This window comes from Chrysemys picta, chromosome 5 (genome assembly GCF_011386835.1).
Source record: "Chrysemys picta bellii isolate R12L10 chromosome 5, ASM1138683v2, whole genome shotgun sequence".
Taxonomy (NCBI): domain Eukaryota; kingdom Metazoa; phylum Chordata; order Testudines; family Emydidae; genus Chrysemys; species Chrysemys picta.
The window spans coordinates 16,087,192-16,114,529 of NC_088795.1; the positions used below are offsets into that span (position 1 = coordinate 16,087,192).

Sequence of the window (27,338 nt, forward strand, 5' to 3'; positions counted from 1 at the left end):
GTGGTTTGGACCCTTCCAAGATCCATTGTCCGTTAAAAGCAACAGAGTCCCGTGGCACCTTTAAGGCTAACAGATGTATTGGAGCATAAGCTTTCGTGGGTGAATGCCCACTTCATCGGATGCAAGTGGGCATTCACCCACGAAAGCTTATGCTCCAATACATCTGCTGGTCTTAAAGGTGCCACGGGACTCTCTGTTGCTTTTTACAGATCCAGACTAACACGGTTACCCCTCTGATAATTGTCCATTAAGTGTTTCTTGATTGGGCACTTAACTTGCACATTCCTTTCTCAAGAAGCTGACTAAATGCTTTACTAAGGTTACTTAGAAATCAAGCAAGTATACAGCCAATATTCATAACTTTGACCACAAAAATGATACATGCATACAAATAGGAGGAATGTATTCAGTAGATCATAACCTTTACAGAGATGTTACATGGCATATTAGGAAACACTATTTCACTAGGAGGGTGGTGAAGCACTGGAATGCGTTACCTAGGGAGGTGGTGGAGTCTCCTTCCTTGGAGGTTTTTAAGGCCTGGCTTGAGACAGCCCTGGCTGGGATGATTTAGTTGGGTATTGGTCCTGCTTTGAGCAGGGGGTTGGACTAGATGACCTCTTGAGGTCCCTTCCAACCCTGATATTTTATGATTCCCTATGTAGGGAGACAATACGTCTTTGGAATTGGTGCATCACCAACAATAGAGATATCGGTCTCTTATCTGCTGGGATGTCAGAATACAACAACGGATCCACTAAGCAGAGATTTTTCACAAACCCACGAGTGGGAGATGGATCCTGGAATTCTCAAATCCATATTTAGACTATGGGGATTCCCGACCATAGATCTATTTGCAACAGCTCAGAATGCCAAGTGCCCACAATATTGCTCCAGGACGGGATTGGGACACCACTCCCTAGACGACGCTCTCCTCATAAAATGTGAGGCGCCACTGATATATGCATTTCCTCTGACTCCACTCCTAAGCCGAGTCATTCACAAGATAAGGGAGGAGAAGTCCAGGATCATTCTCATTGTACCCACATGGCCCAGACAGACGTGGTTCCCATACTTGCATCTGATGGCAATGAAACCGCCTCAAATCCTTCCCTTAGTACCTCACCTTCTATCACAAGATGCGGGACGTGTCCGTCACCCCAACCTTGCAGTACTCCACCTAAATGCCTGTTTACTCCATGGGTGACTGGGGTCGAGAAGGCCTTTTCTGAGGAAGTAAAAGATATATTACTGAACAGATGGAGACCAAGCAGAAGAGAGACATATATCCATAAGTGGAAACGATTCTGCACCTGGTGTCAAGACAAACAGATTGTACCACAGTCGTCCCCCCTACCGAGGATCCTCGACTATTATTAGGACTTAAAAAATCGGGGATATCCACAAGCTCCATCAGAGTACACTTGGCTGCTATTACCTCCTTCCACGACAAGGTGGGGTCACTATGTTTGCTCACCTGACGATTAAACACCTCCTAAAAGGCATTGAAAACACTTATCCCACCCTAAGAAACCCTACACCCACATGGGACCTCAACCTTGTTTTACACGGACTCATAGAAAAACTGTTTGAACCCCTTGCAACTTGCTCTTTGTTACACTTATCCATGAAGGTGGCTTTCCTCATTGACATCACGTCCGCAAGACGAGTGGGAGAATTAGGTGCCCTAATGGGAAACACACCTTATACAACATTCTTTAAATATAAAGTAATCCTGCGACTGCATCCTAAGTTCATACCGCAGGTCCCCTTTCATTTAAATCAACCCATTTACTTAACCGTATTTTTTCCGAAGCCACATGCGGACAGGAGGGAGGCCTCACTCCACACGCTGGATGTTCACACAGCATTAGCTTTCTACAGTGAAAAAACAAAAACATTTAGAAAATCACCTGGACTATTAGTTTCCATAACAGAACGCTTGATGGGTCAAACCATTTCAAAACAGAGGCTATCTAAATGGATATCTGAAAGTATCCATTTGTGCTACCAAAACAACGATCTACAACTTCCACCGGGAATTCGCACACACTTCACCAGGCACTGGCAGCATCTGTGGCCTGTCACTGACATTTGCATAGCAGCTGCCTGGGCTTCAGTCTACGCTTTAGAATAACAATCAGCATCAGATGCTCACTTTGGACTTACGGTGTTATCCACCGTCCATAGACCAACTCTGAAGCCCCTCCCCTCCGCGGAGGGGCACTGCTCAACAGCCACCTACAGTGGAACACCCACAGGGACACTCCTCGAAGAAAATGTTTCTCACCTTGTGCAGTAACAGAGATTCTTCAAGATGGTTGTCCCTGTGGGTGCTCTACATTGGAGTTTCAGGCTGATTCTCTGAGGTAGAGAAGAAACAGGGGGACAGTTGGCCGCCCACTGCTATGTAGCGCTTGGTGCAGTGTGAGACGGCTGCAGAGTGTGCGCTGCTCAACTGGGCACTGTTACCACAAATCTCCGATTACAAGCGCAGGGCATCAAGACACCTAAAGTGGACCACCCACAGGGACAACCATCTCAAAGAACCTCAGTTACTGCACACATTGAGTAACCTTCTCTTTAATTCAGGCTGTTTTTGCAAATATGTTGGTAGTGATAATAAACAGACTCGGGTTGCAGGAATCCCTTTCTTAGATGACACTTGGATCAGTGCAGTGCACAGGACCACATTTTCGGACTTTGAGTGTCCTCCAGGTGCACGGCTTCATCAGTGCCAAGAAAAGTTCCCTGGTTCTGACCAGGAGAATACTCTAGCTTTGGTAACAAGGATCTAACCAGCGTTAGAAAGGTTTCAGAAAATCCAAGAATTTTTTATCAACGTGCTCTAGAGCCACAGAAGACCTGCCATAGCATTATACCTCCAACTGTTGGTGTCAAGCATAGGCATCACTTCATGGGCACATCAGAGCGCTTCAAGCCTTCTTTTTGAAGGAGTGGGACCCTTCCCTGAAATGCATGAAAAGGTCAAGTACTGGTTCCACAACCAAATTTGGTCAGTCCGTGACAATGTCTGCAAAGGCATGCTCAGCTGCCTTCAAGATCCTTCAGTCCACACAACTGACGCCAGTCTGGAGGTTTGAAGAGCTCATTTAGGGGCCCAAACAGTTCAGGGCCTCCGGAGCAAGGAGGAAAAGGCTCACAGCATAAAACTCCTGCAGCTGAGTGGTCAGCTTAGCTGTGTGAAGGTTCCAGCCCCGCTCCCCCACAAGGGGGAACCTGGTTCAGTCAGACATAACCAGGGGCGGCTCTAGGCACCAGCAAAGCAAGCAGGTGCTTGGGGCAGCCCATTTGCAGGGGCGGCAGGGATCCAGCATGGGAGCTGAGAACCAACAGGGGGCCCTGGGAGCTGTAGTTCCTTGGTTAGCTCCCTGCCTATAGAGCCAGCCCTGGAGCAGGGAAAGAACGACATTTCCCAGCATTGCCTTGGCCACTACCAACAGGAAAGACTGGGAGGGAGTGAGAAAGCTGAGACCTCGTGCTGCAGCCTGCTGTGAATGGAGAGCTGCACTGGGAAGGTAGGGATACCATCTTTTAACAGTCAAAAAATAGGACACTCCACGGGGAGGGAGGGTAGCCCCACCCTGTCCCCATCCACTCCCTCCGACTGCCCCCCACAGAAACGCCAACCCATCCAACCCCCCTGCTCCCTGTCCCCTGATCACCCCCTCCTGGGACCCCTGCCCCAACTGCCCCCCAGGACCCCACCCCCTAAGCCCCACTGGTCCTTGTCCCCTGATTGCCCCCTTCCGGGACCTCGCCCCCTATCTAAGCCTCCCCTCTCCTTGTCCCCAACTGCCCCCTCCTGAGACCCCCCCCAAGTTCCCCCCTAGGACCCCACCCCCTGCCTGTCCCCTGACAAACCCCTGGGACTCCCATGCCTATCCAACTGCTGCCTGTCCCCTAACTGCCCCCCCAAACCCCGACCCATCTACCCCCCCTTCTCCCTGCCCCTGACTGCCCCCCCGAACCTCCGCCCCATCCAACCCCCCCTTGCTCCCTGTCCCTTGACTGCCCCCCCGGAATCCCCTACCCTTTCTCCAACCTCCCAGCCCCATTACCATGCCACTCAGACCAGCATGTCTGGCTTCGCGCAGTGCCAGACACGCTGCTGCATACATGCTGCCGTGCTCCCCTGCGGAGCCACAGCCCCCTCCCCCCAGCACCTGCCTTCCAGATTTGAACACCTCAAAATTCAGGAGTGCTCAAGCTCAGTTTAGGCGGCTGTTACTTCATTTCTCCCAAATCAAATATACTGATCCACTGTAACTTGCTATAGAAAAAGTAGGATAAAATTGCGGAAGAAATGCTTCCCAGTGGTTATTAGGACTGGAATTGCTATTTTCAACAGGCATTGCTTTTTTGTTTGTTTGTTTAAAAGGAAGACAATGATATTGCATTGGTAAATTCCCCATAGAAAGAAAGAGTGGAACAAAAGAATAATAAAGGCACCTCAACTTTTCCTCATTTATGTAGGACAGTCTTATAATATGCATCCAGATATCCTCCAATCACACAAGCTGAAAATTGTTCCACTGTACTGCAGTTCTGTAACCATATGGGAACTGATCCTGTCTGTGTTCTGTACACATCTAAAATTCCTGCTGAATGACCTGTCCTGGGAGCGAGTTACCAGTGACCCAGGGCTGTGGCGGAAGGAGGGTGCAGGTGTGTGTGTGGGGGAGAGCCCAGAGCTGGGGTGGCAGGGTGTGTGTGTGGGGGGGAGAGCCCAGGGGTGGGGCAGCAGAGGGATGCAGCAAGGAGCCCAGGGCTGGGACGAGGGGCACCCAAAACTTTTTTTGCTTGGGGCGGCAAAAAACCTAGAGCCGGCCCTGGACATAACGTGACTATGGAAGCCTATTTAAACAACCAAGAGGAACAAGAAATCTGACACTACATGTGTGTAGCCTGTAGGTCTAAGTGCATAGGTATAAGTTGAGGCAGTAATGCAATGAACCTACCGGCCTCAAGGCCTGTATTGTAAGAAATAGTTCAGCTAAACCACTGAAGGCATAAAGCCCCAAAAGCCTTAGCAAAGAAGCTAACCAAAACTAATTCTAGATCATAATCTATCATGAGATAGAACGATGCAATGACTAAACTGCTAACAGGTAACCACAAAATGCTAATTTGTACCAGCTTGGTGTATTTTAAATCAGGGACATCAGCAGATGTCTGACCATGAGAATGCCATGGTAACCAATGACTTGGTTAAAATTGAGGTAAAAGGATTAATAACCTATCGGAGAAGAGCATCCCAACATTAGTAGGGTGAGGTACTACAAATAAAGAAAAGGGGCTGCAACCCCTACTGAATATGCATTAGGCATACTGGCATCAGTATAAACTATTATAAGCGCTGTATCCAGGCTTGTATCCCTTAGGAGATGCCAGGATGACTGCCACTGCTGCTGGGGATGATAATGAGGTGGCAGATAACTAACACTTCAAGTTGTTCTGCAAGGGATAGTGAGAGTATATGGATGCTCAGCTCAGTCTATATCAGGGATGGCCAACCTGTGGCTCTTCAGAAGTTAATATAAGCTCCTTGGACAGGCACCAACTTCCGGGCTGGAACTACAGGCACCAACTTTCCAATGTGCCGCGGGGTGCTCACTGCTCAACCCCTGGCTCTGCACAGGCCCTGCCCCCACTCCACTCCTTCCTGCGCCCTCCCCTGAGCATGCCATGCCTTGCTCCTTCCCCACCCCCCCCAGAGCCTCCTGCATGCCATGAAACAGCTGATCGGCAGGGCTGCCGGTGGGTGGGAGGCGCTAGGAGTGGGGGGAGCTGATGGAGGGCTGCTGATGTATTACTATAGCTATTTGGCAATGCACATTGGTAAATTCTGGCTCCTTCTCAGGCTCAGGTCGGCCACCCAGTCTATATTCTCTACCTCCCTTGCTGGGAGTGTTTGTAACTTTGCTAACAGTGTTAATAAAATGTGAGTGTTGCAATTGGGGTTCCCAGTTACACAGGAATTCTAATAATACTGGGCCTTGATCTTGGGATGAGAACCAATCAAAGCTCAAAATGTTAATTGGGAATTTTTAAGTAACGCTCTACTAAGGTTATTTAGAAATCAAGCCAGCAGATGGCCAATACTCATAACTTTGAATACAAAAATGATACATGCATACAAATAGGATGAATAGATTCCGTAGATCATAACCTTACATAGATATGTTACATGGCATATGTAGCATAGAACATATTTCGATTATGTCCTATATATTCATGAGCATATTTCCATAAAGCCTTATGGGGGGCACCGTCACAGACAGTTTCCTTTTTCCAATTGGTCTTAGTCCCATATAGTGGGCCTGGGAATGTTAGGTCTAGGACTTTAGTTGAGCGGTGTATTCTTACTATTGAGTCCTGGCGTCAGTGTGTGTAGGACAGAGATAGTGGTATATAATTGCTATAGCAGATAATAATACCCATAGATATAAGGATGATATGCATTATATATGGATATCTGGAATAATAAGTGCATATTGCTAATGCTGCTATTATATATTTTTAAATTTCCACCGTTACCACAGCTTTATTAATGGTCAAAACAAATTATTTCCCGTTTTAATTTAGCCCTTTTATTCTGGTAAGCACATTCCTATTAATTTTGGAGTACTGACATTACAAGTGAGGCCTTCATATCTAAATTTCATGTGATTAGTTACTACACTACTGTTCATTCATATTATAGGTGACCCTTACTGATGGTTGTCACCATCTGATAAGCTTCACCAGGCAGGAGACAGGAGAGGTTACCCTCTCCATCACATAGTACTGGGCTAAACCATTGTGACCACTGGAGTAGCGATGTGAAAAAAATCCCTGGCATAACAAGCAGTGTGCAGTGCTCTTCAGGCTAGCATTGTTGTGCGATACACCAGTAGTTGACGTAGATCTAGTTGTTTCTTGTAGATGATGCCTTCCAGGTAACCTATTAAGGCACTGACCAAGTTATCTAATATTGCTGTGTCAGGATCCCATATTAATAGTGATACTGTAAAAGCAATGTACCTGAAACTGCACGAGATGGCTTTGAATAACATGCCTCAATTAGGATGCAGTGCCATTGACCTCAAATTATGACTAGGATGAAAATGGCTAAGGTAGTTATGCAACTCCCATAAGCAGTTCAAATAATTTCTTTACCAACCCAGTTTTTCCCTTGCCTTCATGCTATTTGTTGTAATTAGTTTAACTTTTACTGGGGTTTGATTAAACAAGTTAGCAATGGCATGCTCATTGTAATTGGTGTAACGTTCTTAATAGCTAGGCCCTTAACACCAGGAAGTATAGGTTTAGAGTTTCCATTGCCCAGTGGTCAAAATTGTTAATGTGGTATACATCAATATGTTTTCCACGTTACCCCTGTTCAAAATGGATATTCCAGATTTAAATAATCTTGAAATTTAACAAATTATTCCATCTAGATTTTGGAGTCTCCTATTTTGAAAGATGCCAGACTGCAGAATTTTCTTTTGCACAACCCTTGAGCCTTGCGCACATTCCTGATAAGATGCTAGTATATTAATTAGCAAAGCAGTATACAGTAATGATATATATGCTTTTACACAGTAACCAAACCACCACTATTTCTCTTTAACAAAACAAACAAAATCAGTATAAAAATTAAAGGAAAATGAATTTTAAATGTAGGTCTATGCAAACACTTTGAGGGTATTAAACTTCCACGACTTTTGTGTTGGAGACAAAGGTGGAAGCCTATTGAAATTGTTTGGTTAGCTTTAACATTTTGCAACATAACGAGATATACTATATATGATTATATTTTTTGACATTTTTGCTATAAGATTCTAACTATATTTTAATATTTAGTAAAGGTGCAACTAAGTTTATCCAATTCCCAAAAAAGAAATTAACATTTTGTCAATGTTACCTTTGCATTAATGTTGGTTTTTCCCCCTACAGTTTTTTTCTTTGAACAAAAAGCCTTGGATTAATAAGAGAACCCTTTTTGTTTGCAACTGCATTATTTGTTAAGGCAGAAATATACATACATATATTTATAACTGAGGCCTTTTTGAGCTTTGCAAAAAATAATAATTGATATTATGATGGCTATAATGTGACTATTATTAAAACAGTGTGGTACCACTTATGCTAGAAAGAACTTTTTTATAATTATGAATGTCAAATTGACTTGTGTTGCAACAAAATAAAAACAAAAAAGTCACATGACCCAGCACACAACAAACATACAGGACAAACTAGCAATTAAAGATGAACAGTAAGGCATTTACAGGCTTAAAGACAATGCCTTTTAGAAAATAAAAAGGTAAACAAAAGGGTTAAACAAGATATTACCTTTTATTTAAAACTTGTAATAAGAATTGATAAAAATTATTTTCCTACGTTGTCATAATGTAGTCCCTTTCCATTACTTTATATACATTTATCTTAGAAAAGCTACTATTTAGAAATAAGGAAAACCCATGTTTCAAATATTAGTGGCTAGGATTAGAAGGGAAGCTAGCATTTCTGTTGCTTAGCAACCATATCTTCAAGAAACTTAAGTGTCTTTTCAGCTGTTGCATGCCTGAAGGGTTAAAATAATTAATTTATTGGATTTATTTAAGTAAAGTTACCACCTTAAGAATCATGATGATTTGGTTTTTTGGTTTTTTTTTTTCAGTTGCTCAGTTTCTTTCTGTGATGGGGTGGCTTCTGTAATAGCTGGTTTCAGAGTAGCAGCCGTGTTAGTCTGTATCCGCAAAAAGAAGAACAGGAGTACTTGTGGCACCTTAGAGACTAACAAATTTATTAGAGCATAAGCTTTCGTGGACTACAGCCCACTTCTATATATGCATCCGAAGAAGTGGGCTGTAGTCCACGAAAGCTTATGCTCTAATAAATTTGTTAGTCTCTAAGGTGCCACAAGTACTCCTGTTCTTCTTTCTGTAATAGCTGTAACTTTTAAAAACAAAGGGAGGGCAGAAGTGAGGAGAAGGCAATGTAGGGAGGGAGACAGAAGCCAAGAGAGATTAACTAACTTTGTGAGGTCAGTTTAAAGTAAAGGCAGCAGCAGTGAGTTTAGCAAACTGAAAGAGGATATAATATTTGAGAGATTATATTAGCAGCTCTGAGGGAAGTACGTTTCCATGGGTTGGGGGGGGGAGGGTTGGGAACCAGGACCTCTGGTTTTTATCCTGGCTCTGAGAGGAGAGTGGGGGTTGCCACCTGCTCCTGCAAAACATGAACTTGTTCCCCCAGTGTCTGTTGCTTTTGTGTGCGTGCCAAACGGATTGCAGGAATGTCCTTTCCTGCTGCAGTTGACCGTTTCTGGGCAACTCCACACGTTAATGCCTCCATTCTAGGTGTTAACCAGGTCACTCATTTTATTTCTATATTCTCTTTCATCCAACAAGTTGCAGCCTCTGTCTCTCAAGGTGCTTTGTTAACCAGACTGTTTCCTCATCTAGCTTATCTACCAACCTAGTCAAATCACTTGATAATTCTTTTCCCTCTGCACTTACTTCTCCCTTCATACAGGAGCCGCTCTGGATTTTGGCTTTGGTTTTGCTAGAAGCTGGCTCTCCTCATACACTAGTAGTTGCAGTGCAGTGGCCCTTGCCTGTGGACTGCTTGGATGACTGTTGGTCTGGGTCATTCCACATGTCCCCATTCCAACGTCTATTCCAATCATCCCAGGTACCATCTTTTAATTTTGCTAGGGCACCTTTTTGCATTTGTCCCATCCTTCAAGCCCTCCCTAAGTATTTGAAGCCTATTGTTGTCCACCAAGCTTTATAATAGGGAGCAGCACTTCTCTTTTTTGCAGATTCTCTACAGCTGATTTCCATTTTCTATTGTTCCTCTGCTTACTGTAACATATCATTAGAGCCCTGCAAAGCCACAGGTATCCGCTTTATATCTGCGGATTTCCACAGACCATTTTTGCGGATCGGATGCCGGTACAAATTTTGTGTCCTCGCAGGGCTCTAAATATAGGATCTCAAAGGCAGGGAAGCAGCTGTTTGCAGCTTATAGCCTATGAGGCTGCTTCCTCGCCTTCATATGGGAGAGAGATCCTGGAGCCATTGGAGCAGATGCTGTATTGCACAATTGGCCACAGGACCTACTTTATGTATTTCTGCCCTTTCCAATATTGGGGGATGGTGGTCCAGAAAATGAGAATTCATTTAACTCATCGTTGGGCAAGGAGATCTTGGATCTCATAGAGCTGAAACTGGAATCCCCACTCCAGCTTCCATGAAGACCAGATGTTGTCTAGCAAGATCCTCAGAATAACTCATCTGGCGGCAAGCGAGAGGAGAGGAGGCATGGCCAGAGCATGTGGAGCCCAAATGCTGAACTGCTGCCGGGAAGCTTCAGCAGCCCAGGCCACCAGAATTGTGGGAGACGCTGTTAGCAGAAAGGAAATTATCGGTAAGAAATTTTCAGTTCCCTCGCTGCCCATCCCCCATCTTCCAATTGAGGTGCCAATTCAACTCACGATAAACGGTGGCTCAGACTGCTTTGTGGGAGTACACTCATACAATCATAACATTGGAGAACATTCAGATCCCTTTGTCTTGTTGGAAGTAGTTGACAGCTGGGATTGGAAGTGAGAAGAAATGGTACCTCTTTTTTCAGTGCTTGACATGAACATCAGATTCCCCACCTCCCGAATCACTGCAGTTATTGTTTTAGAGTGTGATCAAATCACTTTTGGTCAGTCCAAGACACATTTAGAAATCGGGGCGGGGGGAGGCATGGAAGGAGGAGAACTTTCCAGGTTATGTGGGTGCCAAGAATCAAAAATTAATGCTGTAGTAAGACCATTGAGTTCATCAGCATTTTAGTGTAGCAGCCTGGAAATTCTCTGACAGTTTCATTTAAATATTTTTTAAATGAAGTATTAGAATGAATAAGGCAATTAGAAAGGTATCCCTGTCATTCATTTTTATATGAAGTTTAATTTTACATTATCCTCATATTTTCAGTTTTTGAGATGCCCAACTGCATTGTAGAAACTGGAGGTTTTGGCACTGAAGGAGTAGCATCCACTTCACTTTAATGAGACATGACTCTTGTGTATAATATTGTTAAGTATATATATTCAGTAAACCCACATTTATTTACAGCTTAGATATTCACATAACATACATTTAGTCATGCAGCTTGATAAATTGCACTCCATGAAACTGAAACACACCATGACTTTGAATTTCCTTTTCCAGTGGTTGAAAAATGCTACAATAGTTATATAAAGATAATTAGTTTTTAAAAAAGTGAACTAGCAACCTAAAGAAATTAAAAAAGCCACCAACACAGACAATTGCAGATTGTTTAAATTGTACATGAAGTTTGTTAGAGCAGGCTTTTTCATTTGCAAGTTTCTAGTCAGGCTTCAGTAGTAATTATTAGTGCACTTTAAACTTGTTTTGCAGACAAGTTTTTAAAAAAATAAATAAGGTCAGGTGTTCACACTGAAAGGCTCGGAGGTTTGGGAGGTAATCCATCAGTATTATTAAATGCTAACAAGTTATTTTGAAACTAATTTAGTTTATAACTCAAAGGAACTCGGCATGGTTAGACTCGTCAACAATCTACAATTTTACAATAAATACATACTCAAACATATTGGTATAAAAGTTATAGTGCCCAGAATTCTCAGTCACAAGCATAAGTTAGTGTTCAAAGGCTTTACAATAGAGCTGTATCTACTGTAATAAGTCTCCATCTCCATCCACAACATGGCCATTGCCAAAGACCTTCTTTGAAATTCAAAGAAGTATTTTCCTTCTACCTCCTTTACCAAACAATTCCATTGTACAAGTATTAAAAAACAGGCTTAGCTACTTGAAGTTAAGAGCAAAATAAAACAAGGGGAAAAAATCCTCTCTCAAAGAGGAACTTGTTTCTTCACTTGGCTCCCCTTCTCCTACTCTCCCCAACCCATTTGATGGGACCCCTATCTAGGAAAGGCTTACAATAGTTGTGTACGTTACACAGCTTTAGGCATTCCAGCATGGGCTATTGGTTATATTTCTTTTTAGCCCGCTGACTGGTGATGTACCTTTTCTCTGGCCAAAGTGGTTTTCTTAAAGGGGCTACTAAGGTGATCAAGAAAAGTTGTAGCCAAACATGTAGCTGGCATTTTCAGAGACCATGCATCAGCCACTAGGCTAAATGTTTCTATTGATTCTAAGCATGACCCTGGATAGTCATTCCCAAAACGGGGACTTCAATGTAATTGTAAAGAAAACAGGTGCCTGTCACAGGGTCATCTCCTTTAGAACATCATCCCATCCACATTGAAGTAACTACTGCGTTAGAGGACATGATTACAACTGTGCTTCCCTGACAATCGACATACAGGTCAGTCTCACGTTGGACTGTTACTGAGTTGTAATCAGATCTGCCAACATACTGGTTACTAGTGTAGAAGAAACTTGAGAGAAACACTGATTATAACATTTATCACATTAGCCAGCAGCATTTAATGCAACTGTTCAAGTGAATGTAAACACAAGCAATTACTCTCCAGAAGCTATTTAAGATTTTAATTCCATTCAAAAACAAAGAGTTTCCAACCAGCTTCACATTGAAATCTATATAATAAAATAAAAATCTTTCAATCCCTGCAACAGACCAAAACAACTGTTCAGGAGTTTAAGGTATCTTGTTGGTATTAAGGAATCCAGACACTTTCTGTATTGACATGTAAAATTATTTAAAAAAAAGTTTTTCAAGGCAAAATAAATTTAAAATAAACTGCAATTTTTAAAACCAGGATTCAGACTGGGAGAGACTAATCTAGAGGCAAATACTGAGTCTCCTTTTATTAATCGCTATAGAAAACTTATGGTAACAGACATGTTTAAATAAGACTACACAGTGCTAAAAGAACACTGATGCATTTGTTCATATTAATCAGAAGGCTATATTTGCTCTTTAGATCTGGATTATTTTCGTGGACAGTTACTTTGGATTATTTATACCAGTCTAATACAGGGCCAATTGCTGGTGTAAACTCCTGCAATGTACATTAAGTGTAATGCTACAGTCTACTGACCACAACTGGTTAATAAACTTAACCCTACAGTTGCTGGGTAGTCTTTATAATATGTTAAGAGTAGAATTTTCAAAACCACAGGAATCACTTAAGTTCTTGAGAGAAACCTGGAAACTCAATGGCACAAATTCGTGACACTGTCCATTTCAAATGAAGGAATTAATTTTAAAGTTACTGATGATGAAACGGAGTGGAGAGAGAGCATCCATTTTGATCTTTCAAAAAGAAAAAAACTTTCTGTAAAAAAAACGTAAGAATCCATAGAATTCAGATTTAAATATAACAGCAATGTCATAGCACGAACACAACAATTAGATAGTAAGTCTAGATGCTACACCACACTGTATGGATTTGAAAAGGTCTAAGACCAGGTCCCAAGAAGCAATTTATCATAGGAGCTTTAGAAGCATGCTGTTTAGGGCAAATTTCTTCAGTATACTCTTTAATGAAGTCTGAAAGTGAAGTCCAAATCAAGGAGAAAGTCATTTGCTGTTCACAAAGAGTACACATCGCTGCCTTTCATGTTTTACCAGTCAGAAGAAGGAATGTAATTATTCATATCCTGTTTTCACATGGTCGGATTACATAACCTCTCTATAGGAAGACCTGCACAGTTGTTCTCTGCTTCACTGCAGAATGTACAGTGGTTGAGGTGAATGAGTCATTTTAAGACCTAAGCAGTTGTCTCAAAAAAGCCTCTGTTGGTATGCCATCCCAGCAAGTAGAAACACAGTCCAGCAGGTGAGAGAGTAGCTGCCTCAGTGCATGGTTTTGGAAATCAGCATGCGACTAAGGACTAGACATTCATAGTAAGAACTTCTGTTGCAGTAAGAGAATTCTGAAAGATAGTGGGAGACAAGTTTCATCAGACTACAAACATCAACTTTCTACACTTTTTTTTACAAAAGGATGGACAAATGTTGGGGGAATTAACAAAATGGAGTGAAAAGAAGGGTGTCAGTGCCTTTGCCAATTTTGTACTTTCCACATTTGAAAACCACCAAGTCTTCCTCGCCTTTGAATGGAGCTGCATTTAACCTGGCTGTCTTTGCTTACTTTGCAACAGCTATAGCACTACATCATGCCAGAGCATATCTGTGCCTTGTGTGATCCCTTTGCTTTTACATCTACCTGTGCTGATACACATTTGCTTTTATTCTTTAGGGGAGAAAGCAGAATGTGTGGATGGTTTGGAGAAAAATAAGGAAGAGGCAATTTAGTGAAAAAAATGTAATGTACAGTAAAAATCTAAGCAAACTGCAGCGTAAACGTGTATTATTGCAGAATATTAAAAATCAAGACAATAAAACCAAAATAAATTGAGACATTATGAAACAACTTATCAAAATTATAGCCTGAATTTTCACTAGTAAAAACATGCAGGACTTTTATTATCAGATTGTAAATCAAAGTTTGGATCTAAGTGGTAGTTAGCGTCCCTGTAACTAGGATGTGATAGACTGATCTGAGTCTCCTCTGGCTTATCCTAGTTTAACAACTATGTAACTTCCCTGGCTATAATGGAGTTTGGCCCAATTTATACTAGTGTAAGCAAGCAGATAATCTGGACTGAATATATATATTCAGTTGTGGAGTTTGGTCGTAGTGTTAGCTTCCCCTACACCTACATATACAAATGATGTTGAACACCCACCAGCTCTCCAGTTTTGCCTGGAGCATTTTATCTGGCACTTCAGCTGTGTCTAGGAGACTATTCCATATAACTCTTCAAGTGATGTATCTTTCATGGATAAAAAGCGCTACCCCGTGGTTCTGTTCTGGAGCATTAGCACAAATAAGGAAAGAAGGCAAACTGAACCTTGTGACAGAAAGGCTCAAAGCAAGATGATCAAACCCCACACCCACTATATCTTCATGTCTCCATGCATATAGGACTGCCATACCTTCATTCATAAATGTGTACTGTAGTCAGGACAGGGCTTGCTGTGTCTGTATTGCATGATGTACACTGTAGATTGATGCCACCAATACAACATTACTACTGCAAGGATATGCCATACTTGGTGACTAGAGCCGAGGTAGTTTAATTGTCCTTTTGGAAAAAGCAAAAAGATTGACTCCGTTACAATATTCAACATAACTACTGCAGTAGCAACTCTAGCCAGGAGGTTGAAGTTCTCATGCATTTGAATAATTTCTGATAAACATGCATGCATTGAAGGGAAAGTACTGTATATCTCTGGGCCAGCTTTAAATGGAAAATATATGCAAGTGCATTAAGTGTATGCTCAGATTATGTATTTGCAGGCCCATCTGACCACTTAAGCATACAAGGGCTTGTCTATACTTGTGTTTTTAGGTACTGGTACAAACCCTTAGTGGAGACACAATGCAAGAGCCAGTTTACACTAGTACCTAACACTTACACTAGGGGTTTGTATCAGTGCAGCTATATGGGTGGCTATAAACCCCAGTGCCCATAAGCAATTGCCACGTGTACAGATACAGAATGCGCATGGGCACACGGGGTATTTAAGCATGCATGATACATCTGTGCAAACAAAGGAGCACATCTAATTGGAAAATCTGGACCCAGCTGGTGTTTAATACCCAGACCTACTAAAGTTAGTAAAGTGAGCTAACTGAACCCCAGTGACTTAGCCCAAGGACTAGAGAAGACGCGAAAGAGTGGATGCTCACTAGCTACCAGCTTCCTCCAGAGCCCAATTCAACCCCATGGAAACTAATAAGGTCCTTTCACTAACTTTTAATTAAAAGTTATATTGGATCCTAGTACTCAATACAATACTACACTAGGGAAGCGGTCATTGGTACAATTAAAATGTTTTCCAAAGTTGAATCTCTACATGGGAATTTATTGCAAGTGGTTAACTTTCAATATATCACAATTTTATTTCTATTACAGTGGTGTTGTTCTCTGCAATAAATACCACGTTCCCTTTAATGAAATGATGTGCCATTTGGCCACATCCAAGGTCTTTTCTGAGTGAATGGATCTCTGTAAAAATCCACAACATTATTTTCCTTTAAATCTCTCTCCTCCTGTGATGCCTATAAACAGTTAATCTTGAGTAGACAGCTGATGTGCTGTGACTGCTGCTCAGTATACTAAATCATAATTGTCTTACTGTTATTGTGTGCTCCCGTCATCTGTTTGTCATAGCCACCCATTTCTTGTTATGCACTAGAGTATGCTCTTTGGGGTAGGGACCTACTTTCCATTATTTATGTACAGTATCTAACACAACTGAACTCCAATCTTGATTGGGAATTGTGATGGAGATAGACAGCAATTAGTGCACTTGGTTGCACCTGGAAGATGGGCCAGGCCCAAGTGAAGATGAAGCACAGCTGGGTGGTAAGCATAAAGGGAGGAAGTCAAGATGAAAAGGAGGCTGCAGGGAGAAAAGGGGGGAAAAAGCCTCTGCAGCTGTTCTCTGGCTATTAATGGAGGAAAGGCCTAGAGGCACACAGACAGTATGCTGGGGGGCTGTGAGAAAGGACCTGAAGGAAGGCTAAGGTACAAAGTCCAGTGAGGCAGCCAGGGGAGCAGACTGTAGCTACTTGCCACAAGATCTCTGGACTGGAACCCAGAGGACGTGGAGGACCTGGGTTCTCCTACCAGTCCCCCAGGAAAGATGGTATCGAAATACCTCAACACAAAAAGGAGAACTATTATTTGGAGCCAAGCCTCCAGGAAGAAAGTCCTCCGACACGTTGCTCTACTGAAGAGCAGGACAATCTTGCAAAGCCTGGAAGGTGTGAGACTGAAGGTAAGCAGGCCAGGGACCCAAAGGAGACCACCTCAGGGCTAGAGTGGCTATTGACGGGGGGCACTAGGCAGGGGAGAGCCTGCTACACCACGCCTAGCCTCAAGGGAATGCACCAGTGGTGAGGCTACTCTCCAGCTGGGGTTTAGGTAGATAGCAATAGTTTATGGGACATAAATTTACTAGATAAAACAATGGTACAAGTAATTTACCTGGAGGTGTAATTTGACATTTTTGCCTTAAAAATCAGAGCAGTCAGTGCACGTTAATCCTCTGATTGTCCTAGTCTAGTACCAACACTCGTACTAGCTGGAAAACACTATAACCCAACAGCTTTTTACACTTACAGAGCACTATTTATCAAAGGATCTCAAAGCACTCCACAGACACAGGTAACACTGGTCTACAATTTTTGAGAAGTCGTCCGCTTCAGAGATAAAATGTGCTATTTATTATGTATTTTGATGTGCTGAATTCAAATATGACAAAACAACTGATTGGCCTCTGTTTCTAAGATATATCAGTTTTTACATTTTATGTCTATGTATATTGTGTAGATAGTAGAGTTTTAATCATCAATTGTAAACCTAGGTCTTTTCATGTGTTTATGGTTGCGTTACATGATAATATTTCACCTGTCCTGTTTATGTAACCCTTTAAAAATCAGCAAAAGGGTTATATAAATAAAATTTATTATGAAACAAAAGGCAAAAAACTATTATGTACATAGTTTAGTCCTATTCAGTGTCTACACGGCGCTTCTTGGTTGTCTCTTGTATTCATTAAATGGAGCATCTCTTGTCACTGTCCAGCAATAGTCTGCAAGCATTGATGGGCTCCATTTCCCTGATAGCGTTTCTCCATTGTTGCAATGTCCTGGTGAAATCGCTCGCCGTGCTCGTCGCTCACTGCTCTGCAGTTCAGTGGAAAAAAATCTAGATGAGAGTGCAAAAAATGTATCTTTAGTGACATGTTGCAACCAAAGCTTTTGTATGCCTTGAGGAGGTTTTCCACCAACAACCTGTAGTTGTCTGCCTTGTTGTTTCCGAGAAAATTTATTGCCACTAACTGGAAGGCTTTCCATGCCGTCTTTTCCTTGCCACGCAGTGCATGGTCAAATGCATCATCTTGAAGATTTCACGAATCTGAGGACCAACAAAGACACCTTCCTTTATCTTAGCTTCACTTAACCTTGGAAATTTTCCACGGAGGTACTTGAAAGCTGCTTGTGTTTTGTCAATGGCCTTGACAAAGTTCTTCATCAGACCCAGCTTGATGTGTAAGGGTGGTAACAAAATCTTCCTTGATTCAACAAGTGGTGGATGCTGAACACTTTTCCTCCCAGGCTCCAATGACTGTTGGAGTGGCCAATCTTTCTTGATGTAGTGGGAATCTCTTGCACGACTATCCCATTTGCAGAGAAAACAGCAGTACTTTGTGTATCCAGTCTGCAGACCAAGCAAAAGAGCAACAACCTTCAAATCGCCACAAAGCTGCCACTGATGTTGGTCATAGTTTATGCACCTCAAAAGTTGTTTCATGTTGTTGTCATAGGTTTCCTTCATATGGACTGCATGACCAACTGGAATTGATGATAAAACATTGCCATTATGCAGTAAAACAGCGTTAAGACTCGTCTTCGACGAATCAATGAACAGTCTCCACTCATCTGGATCGTGAACGATGTTGAGGGCTGCCATCAACACCATCGATGTTGTTGCAGGCTACAAGATCACCTTCCATGAAGAAGAATGGGACAAGATCCTTTTGACGGTCACGGAACATGGAAACCCTACCATCACCTGTAAGGAGATTCCACTGCTGTAGTCTGGAGCCCAACAGCTCTGCCTTACTCTTGGGTAGTTCCAAATCCCTGACAAGGTCATTCAGTTCTCCTTGTGTTATGAGGTGTGGTCCAGAGGAGGAGGATTGGAGAAAATGTGGGTCCTGTGACATTGATGGTTCAGGACCAGAAGTTTCTTCCTCTTCCTCTTCCTCGTCTGACTCAAGTGAGAATGATTCTGGTGCATCAGGAACCGGTAGTCCTTCTCCGTGGAGTACTGGGCGTATAGCTGATGGAATGTTTGGATAATGCACAGTCCACTTTTTCTTCTTTGACACACCTTTCCCAACTGGAGGCACCATGCAGAAGTAACAATTGCTGGTATGATCTGTTAGCTCTCTCCAAATCATTGGCACTGCAAAAAGCATAGATTTCCTTTTCCTGTTCAACCACTGGCGAAGATTTGTTGCACTAGTGTTGCAGCATATGTGTGGGGCCTACCTCTTGTCCTGATCTCCAATTTTGCAGCCAAAATAAAGGTGATAGGCTTTCTTAACCATAGTGGTTATACTGTGCTTTTGTGATGCAAAAGTCACTTCACCACAAACATAGCAGAAGTTATCTGCACTGTTCTCACAAGTAGGAGGCATCTCTGCTCAGTTTGGCTAAACAGAAATGTGTCCCTTTGCAAAATCAAACAGTGACAAATAAGAGAGCACGACACTGTATGATTTCTAGAGCTGATATAGGGCAATTTGTTCAGCAGAGTGATGTAAGCTTCGTTATGATTGCATCATCCATGACTTCTAGGAATAACATGCTGCAATTCATATCATGTCTGATGCAATACCAGCTTCAGATTGCATCATTCATTGTTTTGCCTAAAAAGCAAGTACTGTCCAAACCCAGTCACAGATTTATTCATAGATCCAGTCAAAGATGTATTTTAGTCATTTCTGGTTTAAATTGAGATCCCTTCCCTTTATAACTCTTATCCTCCGCCATTCCCAAGTCAAGGGTCGTATATACTGACCCAATAGCATATCTTGAAAACTAGAGCCAATCAACAATTTTAAGCATCATTTTCGTTCTCAGTGATCCAGAATTAGTAAAGTTTGACTACATTTATTTCAGAAGCATTTTGGCTGTAGAGCAGTGTAATTAGTCCCTTTTAAAACTGGGGAAAATGATAGCCAGCAGTCAGTGAGAGCTGAGTGTGATCAGGGGTGGGGGGGAAACAAGCTCTGGAGCTGGGATTTTCCAAGGAGCCTAAGCGAGTTAGCCTCCCAAATCCCATTTCATTTTGTTAGGAGAATAATCATAATAATCATCACCTGCCATAAGTGGATGAACTGTTGACCAAGTGTGTGCAATACCAAGAAATCTTATAGTACAGGTAAGGTTCCAAGATCTTTTGGAGGTTAAATTGAGATTGTTGGCATACTGACACTTTTTTTTATTTGTATTTTTTCCAATTTTATACAAGTGTTAATGATTTCCCCCCCCTTAACATGTCTTACCACTAGATTATGATTTAGCTGAATTCCTACAGGCTCAGAGAAGCTACTAGCATGAGTGCAGCAAATGCATACAGAGAGCACAGTATCCAACACAGATATGGCTGCTTAATGTAGGACATGTTCACTTGTTTTTTAATGAAAATTCAAATCTCACACATTATACTTTCTTTAGATGCCCTTCCAGAATCACCACCTAAGTACAACGCAAAAGATAATCATACCTGGGAAGTATCTTTCTGGAACTTTGGAAATGTAAAAGAGAAAAGCTACGGCAGCAATCAAGTACATCACAATCACTCGAGGAGCAAACTCCTACAAAATAAAATGAAGCTTTAATGCTTAGTAATAGATCATGAATGCCTACCTCATAACATTTGTCTAGCAAGTGCACTGCATACTTTTCAGGGACAAAGCTTTACTCTTATTACTTATTTACATGAATGTTGAACAGACTTCAAATCTGTAAGTAGTATCAAAATCTGAGACAGAAGAGGTTAAACCTTAGCCCCACCTTTGTGCTTGAAAACACCCCCCCCCTTTGTGATCTGTGGGTCACTTAACAGGCAAAGTTAAGTGTGTGTGTGTGTGTGGGGGGGGGGGGGCGGCTCATTTTTGGATTTGCCACAAACTCCAAGTAAGGGACTCTGCCCCAGGAGAAGATTAGATCAGAATCTGGCCCCTACCTCCCCCACTTTATTTCAGGGGGGTGAAGGCAATAGAGAATCTACACCAGTGCTACCTGACCCAGACTACTACTTTCCATTATGCTGACTTGACTGCACACCACACCCATCTGGAGGCAGGCAATACACTGATGCCACACAGATTGTTGTGTCCCAGAGGTGTATATCTAGGGTCACAGTTGTTCCCTATTTTTTTTTTTTCTTCTCACAAGGCAGGTTTAATTAGTATGTTGTAAACCAGATTTAATTGATGCAGCTTGGTTTTAGTTCACATCCTGAGTTTAATATTTGAAGCTCTACATTAGGTAAATCCAGTTCAAAGGTATTCATTTTTTAACCATGCTTCTATTCCAAAAATGGGGAGACAACTAGAAAAGCAGAGGAATATTATCTGCTTCTGAGCTTACCTGCACAATAGATGCACCAACTCCTCCATTGAGCCAAACCCAGTGGATAGTAGGAATGACTCCATATCCAGAGACGGAGCAAAAGATGACAGAACGCAGTCTGTGCCACTGTTGAGTGAGGTAGCTGGGATGAATCTGAGCAAAGAATACTGCAAGGATCATAGCAAGCACAGTGATCAAGTATACCTGACGCCAGTACTGCAGAAAAGGAAAAAAGAAAATTTTTTTCTTCTTCTTTGGGTAGGTGTGAAGATAATTAACACCCTTGGCAGGAAATGTACAAAGTTAAATAGAAATCAACTGTAGAGAAGGCTAACCATTGTTTCGTCCACACACTTTTCACCATATACAAAATTGCATAAGCTGCTGTGTTCCCTAAAATGAGTTTTAAGTTTGCTCCTGCACTAGTTTGACAGGTTGGAATTGGTTCTACTGCTGGATTCAGATACTTTACAAGTATTCTTTATTACCAATGGATAAGACAACATAAGGTTTTGGTGGGGAAACTACCTTCCCCTTCACTACACACATACAGACGGATGGTGAAGAGAAGGCAGGTTGTTGTGGATCATCCTAATCACTATTTCTAAAAGGTCACTTGGGATGCAGTAATTTTCCCTATACTCTCGCCTGTGTAAAATTTATACCTATTTATATAAACTAGAAAGCCCAGCAACCACTCTTCTCCTAACTTCTCAACTATCCCCCTTTCTTTTCTCTTGTCTAATACCATCTCCTGTTCTCTCCAGCCTTCTAAATCCTGGCCTGTTCCAAACCACTGGGTCTTTTCAACAAAGTGATTTTTGGCATAACCTGATGAAGCAAAAAATCAGTGCCTTCCGGAGGCAGCTGCACTCCAGGATGCCTTCCAAAAACCCAAATTTATTTCCAATAAGCAGCAGCAATTTGTGGCAGGTAGGAAACCAATCTTGTTTTTGCCAAATGTAAGCCAGTCAACAAGTTCAAATAACATGGATCAGCTAGCAAGCCAGTAATGCCAAATTATTTTTGATCGTGTGCTTGTGTCTGAGCCAACTTGCTGTGTTCAACAATTCTGGAAGCAATAAAATCCAGGTTTTAAGGATTTTCTATAACAGATCAGTGATCAAAATCCAAATAATCACTTTTCATGGGAAAGGTACACTAATATTTGAAAGGACTCCAGTTCCCATCACTACTCAGTTAATTTTGCACTCCTTACATGTTGTGCAACTATATGCTTGGGGTGTGAGAAACCAGCAGGGTAAGGCCATACAGGTCAGCTATGAAGTGTTCACTTTATTGCATAAAAAGCACATTAAAACTTACATTATTACAGTAAAATGCATAAAACACTCCTGATACGTAGCAGCCCAGGATCCCAATGGAAATTCCTGCATAATCTAATGCCATCCATCGACGGCTAGTCTTCTCTGAGCGATGGCAGCAGAAAAGATGATATCCTACCGAGCAAAGCATACAGACCTGCACAAATGTTCAAACAAATCCATGTTAATTTCTTCAAAGCCTAGTTTATGGCTACATGAAATCAAAGCAAAAAAAGCATCCGGCTCCACCTATGAAGCTGTCAAGCATAGAATTAACCACCTGATGCTGTTATATATTTCATACTGCTACCGGGTGTCATGAAATCATGCTTTCTACCAATGATGAAATAGCTGACCAAACCAAGCTACTCAGAGAAGGGTCAACAGGAGTTAAGGGAAAAATCCTGCCCAGCCTTGGTGGGCACAAAAGGCCTGATTGGCAGTGCAACGAATGATATTTTGCTGAAGAGGGGGAACAGGGACATATGGAAGTCAATAGGGTGAGTCTGCAAAGGAGAGTGCATGGCTCTGCAGGAGCTCCTTGTGCTTCAGTGCAGAGAGGTGGTTTGGGTGTGCACCTAGTGGTTCCACTGGCCAAACCACCACATGTAGGGATGAGAAGGGAAAGAAGTGGGAAGTATCTGGAATATCCAGCTCTAATGGCACAAAGAGAGAGGATTCTATCACCCCAGAGTTATTCAGTGTGCAGTCCACTTATGCTGTATGCTGGGACCAATATTTGTCCCTTCCTTATTTATTCTTTTTAAAAGATTTTTTCTGAGGAAGAGAGAGAGTGACAGTACTTTCTAAGTGATCTTTGACAACCATGGTTTGAAAAATTTACCAGTCACCTACTACACAGAGAGATGTCTACAAGGAGGGAGTCACTAACTGGGTAAATGGACAGAACCCTTCCTAATCACCCAGTTCAAACCACAGGTGATGGGAAGAGCAAGAAAGTGCTGGTCTTTCTCTCCACTCCTTGCCCATGGGGGAGCCCATATTTCGTAAGGACTTTGGCAAGTAGGTGACTCATACATTTGAAGCTGCTGGGAAGGAAAGGGTGGGAGAGTCTCTCTCTGAGACACCTCAGTCCACACACCTTTCCTTCGGGCTGGTGAGGAAAAATATTTCTTCCATCCCTAGGAGCATGGAGTCTGTGCCTTGGCCCATCTGATAGAGCAGGGTGAAATTAACTAGAATCTGACAGGTTTCACTGCTGCTGATCTCACTACTAGGATGGTATTTGCCAAACTAGATCTGCATGTATCATCAATAGTCTGTGTGGACCTTATGTGTAACCTGCAGCATGAAACATTGAGAACTAAGCATGAAAAGATCTCTCAGTGCAATAACTGTCCAAAATTTTCATTTGCCAAAACACTTTGTAATGGAAACAGTAAAACGAACAAAATTCCTGTATACTTCACTGTTACTACAGCAACTTGACAGGTGCTTCCTCTTCCCCACATATTATTAGCTACCCACCAGTGCAAAGAGTTCATATTAAATTCTTCAAACTGGAACACCCTGTCAAAAGGCCAGAGGCTCAAACAGATTCCAACTTATGTCTTCTGCTCATAGCACCATGCCCAAGCATTGTAGGGGTTCCAAGAGCATGTAATGTTTCATATTACACATGCTTCAAAGCAGGATGTATACATTTAAGGTCGGTATGACAGTCCCACGTTTCAACCTTGAGTTACCAGCACCCACGCAAAAATTATTCAAAATCTATACATTTTTTCACTAATGTAACTTTTAATAAAAATATCATAGGCACATAGAATTCAGACATTCAGTTTATACACACCAGCCTCCAACTACATGTTTGACTCAATTCAGCAAATAACACTCTTCCAATTTTTTTTAATTACCAAAGTCCTCACATTTTAATCCTAGTTAGACCTCCAAACAAAAGAATAATGGATAGGTGGTATTTGAATTTTAACCAACAAGAGGTTCTTTATGAACCAAAATGTACATGTTACAATTACAGTATTTTTGTCAGCATATGCTGTATGCAGGTGATGGTGCAATTTGATGTATCTACTAAGAATCAGTTTTCTGCACTACGGATAATTATTTTTTAGTTAAAAATCAAGAACAGGTTAAAGTCTGAAAGCTGTTATCTCCTTGAAGAGTTCAGATTGTTGTGTTGACAAATTCTTCCCTCCCTCAAGGAATCTTCAATATTCCTTATGCTCCTCTTTTTTAAAAGCTATCAAAGGACCAAACAATGGGATCCAAGCAAGGCCCATCAACACAGCTTATATATAATCAGGAGGGGCAACTATTGAGAAACAGTGAGTATAACGCACTGGAATGCCATATTAACAGTTCCCTCTGGACTGGGAAGTAATGAACTAGGAAACATTCTATTGGCCATTAGCCAATGACAGTCACAACAATCCAAACAAGTGAAATGTAATTACTTAGGAGCCTGAATCCAACAGGAATTAAGGACACTCAACACTTGTCAGGAGATGTTCATTGAAAGAGTGCTCCCCACCCCTTATTACTGCTTTAATCTGCCAGTGTATTAGCTGCCCTGCATGTTAGGCCAAGGCTGAAAGATCTTCCAGTATGCTTGTAAGTGCCACTGAGAGAGCTTCTAGTGTATTTGTAAATGCCACTGAACTATAGATGTAGCAAAGTACTTGCCTTACCAACTACTGTGCTAAATTTTCCCTCTAGCTATGTTCAACCATCTATGCTTCATACTACATCTGGCTATTTAGGTGAAAAATAATTGGACACTCTACTTCTTAGTCAAACAACCACATTTTAAATCCAGACTTTTCCCTAGCCTGGTTGAAATCAAGTTCTGGTCTGCCACACTGTATAGCCACGTACTACCACTAAACCTCTGTGTGGATATATTTTGAAGTATAAGTGATAAAACTGCTAAAGGTTTAAGACAGGCTTTTTAGAAACTAATTTTCTACCCCAAATCCAGATGTACTGACAGTTCAGCTGTTCTTCCAAAACCATAACTACATATTTTAAATTTCCCGTTCTGTTGACAGAGATTTCTTCGCTACTTCGGTCAAGTCTATCAAGGTTGAACTAAACAATTATGATCCTGAAAATGATGAAAAATGACAGCGACAAATATTTTAAAAAACTCCAGTATGTGTTTCAAAACTAGTTCATGAAAGGACTTACTTGAAAGCAGAAGAGGCAAATAGAACAGATAACAAAGTCTTCTCTAGAGGCACTCGCTGAAGGTAATACAGAAGTCATGTCATATATGCCCAGAGTGAAGAAAAGGAAAAAGCCCAGTAAGTGACTCCAGATGTTTACTGTCTCATTGGATAAAATGAACAGACTAAAAGAAAAAAATACAATAGCAGATATTCAGAAAGTGGTGTGTGGAACTGAAAATCATTGTTTTAGCAAACGTTCAAAGGTTTAGCAAAAGCACAAATCTTGCTTTTAACATCCCAATCAACGTATGTTACCTTTTTAAACACAGCCTAGAAGGGAGATAAGCCCTGTAGCCATCTGTAATATACGGGTTGTCTTTAAGGAACACAGGAATCTGCTCATAGGTATACAAGCGGATTCCCCGCGGTACCAGAACAGGCCAGTACTGGTAGCTTCCTAGCTCGATGTAATGGGCACTCTTCAAAAGCTTCTGATGCATGGTGGTAGTGTCACAGGCAACAGCTAAGGCAAGACTGAACAGAATATCTAATTATGCTCCAGGTATCTGCTCTCTTCTACAATATGCCTGAAAAACATAACAAAATTTCCTGGATCACTTATTACAGCTTATGTCACAAGTAGAGACAAGTTCAGTCACCACACAATTTGGCAGCTACAGTGATGCCTTTCTGTAGTCAGGAATTGCCCCTTTTCCGAGCAATTCCCCTCCCTGTATTATTGTCTGTTAAGTGCCAGGCACAATTTTCTCACCAACTGCATTTACAACAGGAGTGGGAAGAGGGCACAGACTCACACCTCTAACTACGCTGTCTGCTCAGTGCTCTGTAGCTGGCAAGTGTCTGTCTGTCCGCAGGGGAAGCACAAGGCACAGGGGAGCAAGAACCCTCCAGCTGAAAAGGAACCAAATCCCAGCCGCGCCCTGGCCAGGACTCAGCCCTAGGCAACTCCCTCAGCCGTGGGCACAGAGCAGGCTCCTTGGGCCGGCCCCGGTGTAAGTGTGTGTGTGTGGGGGGGGTGACATTAGCGCAGCGCCCCTGGCAGGGCAAACAGGAGGCACGATCCCCCTTCGCGCCTGCCCTCGCCCAGCCGGAGCCGCTGCGCTGTTCCCCCCGGCCAGGCCCCACCCCGGAAACGGCTGCATGGCCGGTGGGGCGCCCCCCGAGCGGGGGGGGGGGGGCGGCCAGATGAATATGACCCCCCCACCCCATTTCACTTTATTTACACAGACGCTAGAGAGGTTTGGGTCCCGCTGAGCTCGGGGCCCTGGGACAGCCGCCCCCCCCAGCCCTGCGCGCGGGGAGCGGGGGGCTGCAGGGTCCCCGCTCCAGCCCAGCGGAGCCCGAGGGGCAGGGAGAACCGCCGCCGCTCACCGGCCGGGGCGGGGCCGGGCCCCCCCGCACATCCCGCAGGAGGGGGGCGACGGCTCCTCTCCCCCCGCGCGCGTCCCTCGCTGACAGGGCGGAACCAGCCGCTTCCTCGCCGGCCGGCTCCGGCCCCGCTGCCAGTCGCGCCACCAGCCCCGCGCGCGGATGTCGCACTCACTGCGCGCCGCACCGCCCCTGTCACCGCGGCGCGTGCCCCACCTCCGCTCCAGAGGGGAGCGTCGCAAGCTTGTGACGTCTCCAGCCCAACCGACGCATGTG

The 27,338-nt window shown here is 42.8% G+C and overlaps 1 protein-coding gene across 5 annotated transcripts; it reads right to left on the reverse strand.

Annotated features, from left to right (window-relative positions):
- Positions 1-1,825: 1,825 nt before the first annotated feature.
- On the reverse strand, positions 1,826-27,319 carry PAQR3 (progestin and adipoQ receptor family member 3). 5 transcript variants are annotated; one of them, XM_065597484.1, is made up of 8 exons: positions 27,238-27,319; positions 25,989-26,260; positions 25,693-25,855; positions 22,526-22,681; positions 21,218-21,415; positions 20,349-20,439; positions 14,977-15,125; positions 11,092-13,910 (listed from the first exon to the last, which is right to left on the reverse strand). In XM_065597484.1, the coding sequence occupies exons 2-7, from the start codon at positions 26,171-26,173 to the stop codon at positions 14,983-14,985; spliced, it is 936 nt and encodes a 311-aa protein (XP_065453556.1). In that variant the 5' UTR covers positions 26,174-26,260; positions 27,238-27,319; the 3' UTR covers positions 11,092-13,910; positions 14,977-14,982. The 5 variants fall into 5 exon arrangements, with proteins under 5 accessions (XP_065453557.1, XP_065453556.1, XP_005311509.1 ...); XM_005311452.5 differs by lacking the exon at positions 27,238-27,319 and adding an exon at positions 27,066-27,210; XM_065597485.1 differs by lacking the exons at positions 11,092-13,910; positions 14,977-15,125; positions 27,238-27,319 and adding exons at positions 1,826-1,878; positions 27,066-27,207.
- Positions 27,320-27,338: the final 19 nt, after the last annotated feature.